Source organism: Lygodium microphyllum, chromosome 2 (assembly GCF_053477565.2).
Source record: "Lygodium microphyllum isolate KBCC chromosome 2, Lygodium_microphyllum_v1.1.10, whole genome shotgun sequence".
NCBI lineage: Eukaryota > Viridiplantae > Streptophyta > Polypodiopsida > Schizaeales > Lygodiaceae > Lygodium > Lygodium microphyllum.
Window position 1 is genome coordinate 106972291 of NC_141136.1, and position 6533 is coordinate 106978823.

At 45.7% G+C, this 6533-nt stretch overlaps 1 protein-coding gene across 1 annotated transcript; it reads left to right on the plus strand.

Moving 5' to 3' along the window:
* Positions 1-864: 864 nt before the first annotated feature.
* Positions 865-1693, plus strand: LOC148040156 (uncharacterized; the record flags this gene model as incomplete). The annotated part of the gene is made up of 3 exons (XM_087663146.1): positions 865-933; positions 1309-1393; positions 1431-1693. Coding segments are annotated over 3 exons (417 nt in total), but the record flags the coding sequence as incomplete, so codon positions are not given.
* Positions 1694-6533: the final 4840 nt, after the last annotated feature.

Below are 6533 nucleotides of genomic sequence, written 5' to 3' on the forward strand. Positions count from 1 at the left end.
ATACAATGCCTTCTTCAGCTTACATACTTTGTTCTCAGAATGGGGTGCCTCAAACCCCAGTGGGGCTGAATGACGTACACCTTCCTTGAGGTCACCATTTAAGAATGATCATTTAACATCCATTTGGTAAACCGGCCACTTATTGTGGGTGGCCTACAAGTTGTAATGGACCATAGGAACCCTCCCCTATAATTTTAAAAGAAAAATAAAATTTAAAAAAAAAATCATTAGTTCAAAATTTTTTTACTCCCCCCTCTCTCCCCGTTGACAGCACGTTGGGGAGAGAGAGAGAGGGAGTGATGGTGCTGGAGGGCATATAGCCCCCCAGGTGGAAGGGGTGGCCATACCACCTACCACCTCCCCTCCCCAGAACAAAGGAGAGAGGATATGTCGCCACCCTTTTCCCCCCGTCAACTGCTGTACCACCCCCCTAGCCGCCCGAATGAAGTCTCCCCCCCTACAATCTGCTGAAACTGCCACCTCTGGTTCGACGTGCCGCTCCACCACCCAGATTTCCTTATGTCACCCCCCTCTGATCATCCACCGTGCTACTGAAACGGCCCTGGGCCACGACCATAACCACCCCCCTCTGATCACCCGCCGTGCTGCTGAAACAATCCTGGGCCATGACCATAACCACCCCCCCTCTGATCACCAGCTGCGCGGGGCCCCGTGAGGAAGAGTAAGAAGAAGGGAAGTAGAGGGAGAGAAGGAGGGAGAGAGAGAAGAGGAGGAAGAGGGAGAGAGAAGGAGAAGGAGAGAGAAGGAGGAGTGGGAGAGAGAAGGGAAGAAGAGGGAGAGAAGGAGAAGGAGAGAAGAGAAAGAAGGAGGGAGAGAGAGAAGAGGAGGAAGAGGGAGAGAGAAGGAGAAGGAGAGAAGAAGGAGTGGGAGAGAAAAGGGAAGAGAGAGAGAGAAGGAGAAGGTGAGAAGAGAAAGAAGGAGGAGAGAGAGAAGAGGAGGAAGAGGGAGAGAGAAAGAGAGAGGTAGAGGAAGAAGAGGAAGAGGTAGAAGGAAACAGGAGAGAAGTAGTAGAAGAAGAAGAAGGAGGAGGAGGAGAGAGAGAAGAGGAGGAAGAGGGAGAGAGAAGGAGAGAGGTAGAGGAAGAGATAGAAGGAAAGAGGAGAGAAGAAGAAGAAGAAGAAGAAGAAGAAGAAGAAGAAGAAGAGTAGAAGGGGAAAGAAGAGAAGAGGAAGAGAAAGAGAGGGAAGGAGCAGAAGGAGAAAAGAAGAGAGAGAGAGAGAGAGAGAGAGAGAGAGAGAGAGAGAGAGAGAGAGAGAGAGAGAGAGAAGGAGAATAAGTGGAGAAGAAGAGAGGAAGAGAGAGAGAGAGAGAGAAGGAGAAGAAAAGAAGGAGAAGAGAGAGAGGGAGAAAGAAAGAAGGAGAGGGAGTGGGAGTTGGTAACCGCAACAAGCCACACCCAAGAAAAGAAGAGAAGAGGAAGAGAAAGAGAAGGAAGGAGCAGAAGGAGAAAAGAAGTGGGGAGAGGGAGAAGAAGAGAGAGAGAGAGAGAGAGAGAGAGAGAGAGAGAGAGAGAGAGAGAGAGAGAGAGAGAGAGAGAGAGAGAGAGAGAGAGAGAGAGAGAGTAGGAGAATTAGAGAAGAAGAGAGGAAGAGAGAGAGAGAGAGAAGGAGAAGAAAAGAAGAAGAAGAGAGAGAGGGAGAAAGAAAGAAGGAGAGGGAGTGGGAGTTGGTAACTGCAACAAGCCACACCCAAGAAAAGAAGAAGAAGAGAGAGAGGGAGAAAGAAAGAAGGAGAGGGAGTGGGAGTTGGTAACCACAACAAGCCACACCCAAACTACTCTCTCAGCAAAGGACCCCATCCAGTGGTCTTTTCTTCCGAACTTGTCAACCCAAAACCCGTCTACCCATTCTCCGCGAGGCGAATGGCTCCCAAAAAGAAAGTCGCGGGAAGCGTAGGTGCCCAAGCCACCGGTAATGCTGGAGGGGCGAGCGGAGCGACCAATGCGGCACACATGAATCAAGCCCAGGTTCTAAGCTTTAAAATTAATTAGGAATTATTTCTAGTGGAAGGGATGAAAGGATTGATGACGTGCATGGAACAAGAACGAGTCTTAGGGTTCTGTCTACTCTAAGTACTAAGATGCATGTGCAAAATGGTAGAGTTTGGAATTCGCATAAGATTTTAAGCATGAAATTATAGCTTTTACTCACATAAAATGATAAGGTTATTGCCTTATTTCACATAAAATGATAGCTTTTTAACCAGTTTAGTGCATGAATAGTCAATTAGAAATCACGGTTTGAAATCATGGTTAAAAGAAACACATGAAATGTTAATTTCTGTTCATGAGATACACTTCCATCATTAGACAAAACCCTAGACTTCATATACGCAAGTCACATGTGATCCAGTGCATTAGAATGAGTACTTGTTGCCAGGAATAAAGAGAGATAAAAGTCATTTAGGAGGTACAACTATACTAAACGCACAATGTGCATGATGGTTAAGGTTGATTGGGAAATCCTGCATAGAACCACACTAAGACAATTGGAAGGATCGCATGCATCTAGGCTCCATCTTTAAAGTCTAAACAAAGAATCATGTGTTGCCATGTGTGTTATCTAAGCTTGTTTGGAATTAGAGATTAAAAGACCCTTGGTTGGTTTGCGAATAAGGCATCTCCATTGCCTTGACTGACCAGCTAATGCTTGAGTTAGGGACTAAGATACCCTAAGGTAAAAACCCAAGGGGAAAAGGGCAAGTATAAGTCAACTTACCAAGACCATTTGCTTACGTAATCTTGTTTGAAATTATTGGGTTCTTGCCAAGTCGCGGAAAGACCCAAGATCGGATGCTGGGAGTGTCCGGGGAAAAAAGGAGTCACACCTTAGCAGTCGGTCGTGCAAACGACCTCTGAGATGTTCCTGCTTGTACTTAGGTACATTATTTGATCTCTCTGCTCAAGGAACTAATTCAAGGAAAACACTTAATGCTTTAGGTTGAAAGCCTGGAAGGAGAGGCAAGAACAGTTACCCCCGACTGTCTGCCTGGCCCTATTCAAGGGGGTTGTTAACCACGCCCGGTATATGGACCTAACCCGCCGCGAGAGGTCTCTCCGTGGGTGCTACTTGGAGCGGGAGGACGCTTAGGTGCCAGGGGAGGCTCTGGCGGTAAATCCCTTGCCTTCGGATCCTGCACAAGAGGCTGACGTGACTCGAGATTGGATCTCGAGGCCCATGTACTAGTCAACGGGTGGAACTTGGAGCAGCAATCTTGTAGATTGCTGAGATAGCCTTTGGGCGTGATATTGGATGTACTCCAATATTTTTTATAAATAAAGAGTAGTTATTGGAGAAAAAGGAACTTGCTTGGCATTGTTTTTGTGTCAGTGCCTAAGTTACGTGAAGGAACCCATGATTAATTTATTAAATTAAGGAAGCTCATTTCGCATGTCAAACGTAATGTGTTAGGGAATTAGATAACTAAAGCAAACTGAGGAAAGACGTGACTTAGGTCCGTCCTACGGAAGGGTGGTCCCGGTTAGCTGGGAACTTTTCTCAAATGTTGAGATAATAAGACAACGAAGACCTAGTGTCAGTAGATGTAGAATTTTCGATTTATTCTATTTTAGGAAAAAGGAATGGGACTATGCCGTATGACAGAGAGGTTGAGCTTCCCATCCCTCTCATTTCCCATTCTCCATGAACCAAGTGTAGCTTGAAACCGCTTCGTCTCCGTTGTTCCTACGAAAGGTAGTACAATTGGAGCTCGACGCTAGCTTCTCCTTAGAGACTTTGCTGATAGGAAAGGAACCCTGACCTCAGGTCGATCCCAAGTGGGAACAACTGGACACTTCCACTCGGGGCAGACTCGGGAAGACCTAGATCACAAACCTTGTGTCATTCCATGCGAGTGCCAGGTGAAGCCTTCTAGACCCTCCTCCCGATGGGCTGCTAAGACGTGTCCTGCAAGCAGACAAGCAGGCACGTTACAGTTGGTATCAGAGCAAACCAACAGGATCTAAGATTTACAAAGGAACTTAATGGAGGAAAGTAAAGGGAATAAGGGGACAGCCAGGGGAAGGTGAGTGGAATAGAGTATTGTTTTCTGTTGAAAACATTTCTTTACTCACTTATGGATGCTGGGTTGCAGAGTCACGAAGCATGGAACAAATTCTTGGTGTTCTAGGTTATGTTTATGACTGCAATGCGTGCTTCGGATTATCGACAGAGGCTAGGCATGATGAATATTGTAGACCGCATCTACAATCTTTCACCCCTGTACGCGGAACGGAGGTGGACAGGAGAATCAAGAATATACTACATAGCAGCCCACCGACTTGCGTACCTTCAGACCAACTTGAAGAGAATCAAGTGGATGGAGGATTTAAAGATCGTGAAGCTGTTCATCTTTGTTGAAGCTCATGCAAACGCAACCGTGCATATTGGCGGTCGGCAAGTCAAACAGAACAAGTATATGTATGAAGAAGTGACTCGGGTGATCCCTGCCGACAGAATCAAAGTGCTAGGGCATTATGAGAAGAATGAGTATCAAAGGAAGGGATACTGCAAGCTTCTTATGGCTTATCATTTCCTAAAAATCCATGACCCCACTCCATACTATTACTCAGTCCCTGTAGCCGATTGTAACACAATCCTATTTTTCCTAAACTGATGTACTAATCAGCTTGTTCTATTTTCCCAAAGTAAATGTACTCAAAGGGCTATGTCCTCATGGATGAACAAGAATTTTACTATTGTCTATCATGATTGTAAATGTTGGCAAAGGCGTTAAGTGATTAAGACACTTGGCTAAAAGCTGTGCAAGTCATAATAATGTGATATGAGGAACGAGTGATAAGTTGTTAACATAAAGAATCTTATTGTCCAGACGCAACCTCAAGTGCAAGTTCCAAGTCCGACTCCCGCACTAAGTACAACTGTGATTCAAGAAAAGAAGTTCCTTCTCAAACAAATCAAGCCACCTAAGTTTGATGGCAAGGGAAGGATTGTTCAAGTTGATGTTGAGATCTAGATCAAGTCCATGGAGGACTACTTTGAGGCAGCAAGAACTGCACCTGCTAACCAAGCTATGCTCGCCAAACTTAAGCTTACAAGAAAAGCAAGACTTTGGTGGCAACAATGGTGCAGAGACCAAGCAATCTCGGAAGGAACAGTCACTTGGGAGAAGCTTAAGGAAGCTGTGCGAGGGAGGTATCTGCCACCTGCCTACCGCACACAGAAGATGAACTAATTCTATGAATTGAAGCAGCTTGGACTATCCCTTGATGCATATTATTCAAAGTTCGTCTCTCTCTTAAAGTACGCACCACCAATGGATACGACACAATAGGTGTCAAAGTTTGGTGATGGGTTAAATCCACCCATAAACACCTGCTTGGAATTAATGTGCCCAACGGACCTACAAGACGCACTCATTCGAGCTGCACCAATAATACAGGAGGTGCAGACCAAGCCAAGGAACAACAGGACTTGGCCTTACAAGGATTAGAACAAGGGAATATATAGGGCTCAGACTAAGAGAGCGTAGGGTTAGAATCAGGGGCAAAGGAAGAAAGCTAGGACCAATGCTATCAAAAACTTTGTTCCTACACGAGGTAATGACCGCAATCTACGTTGCTTCCATTGCAACGAGCCTGGACACTTCAAGAGGCAGTGTCCCAAGCTTAGTAGGGGACATCGCCAAGGGCCATTCCAAGGAGCCACCCATCACGACCCATGGCCAAGGGGCCACCGTCATGGCCAGAGGGAGAACCTCAAGTGTTGCCAACAAGGAGCTGGGCGATGAAGAAGATCCATCCATGGATGCTAACATTGAGAGGGAAACGGTTCATGCCACTCTTCACAAGAAAGGTCCGAATCACCAATTCTCGGTGATCTGATTACGAAGGTAAAAGCTTCAAAACTCTAATTTATTGTGGCAGTACACATTCCTTCATTTCACCGATCTATGCAAAAAGGCTAGGGATAGCCACAATAGACACTCCTACTTTACTTGTGGAATTGGCCAATGGTCGTGAGGTCTCTTATACTAGGCAAACTTCTAAGGTGAAATTCCTACTGGGTGGGAAGCCAACTTCGGTGACATTCAGGATAATGAACCTAGGTGTCCACGAATGTTTACTTGGAATGGATTGACTAATACCCAATGATGCCCACATCCACTGTGGGAAGGGCCAAGTCTCCTTCCAAAATTCTGAAGGGAAACTAGTTACAACTCAAGGAGAGGCTGGTAAGCCAAAAATTCAGCTGGCAAAAGCAACACGGATAATAAAAGGAGTTAGAAAGGGTCTACCTGTCCATATGATTAAACTGAATAAGCTATATCAGAATCAGGAATTTGGGAAAGAACCTGCATGGTTAAAGGAATACACAGATGCATTTCCTGAAGAGCTGACAGCTTCCTCCTCAAAGGGAAGTCGACCACAAAATCAAGCTGGCGCTAGGAGCTGCACCAGTCGCAAAGAGGCCGTATAGGATGTCCATCCTGGAAGCTATTGAACTGAAAGAGCAACTCAAGAAACTTTTAGACCAAGGCTACATCCGTCCTAG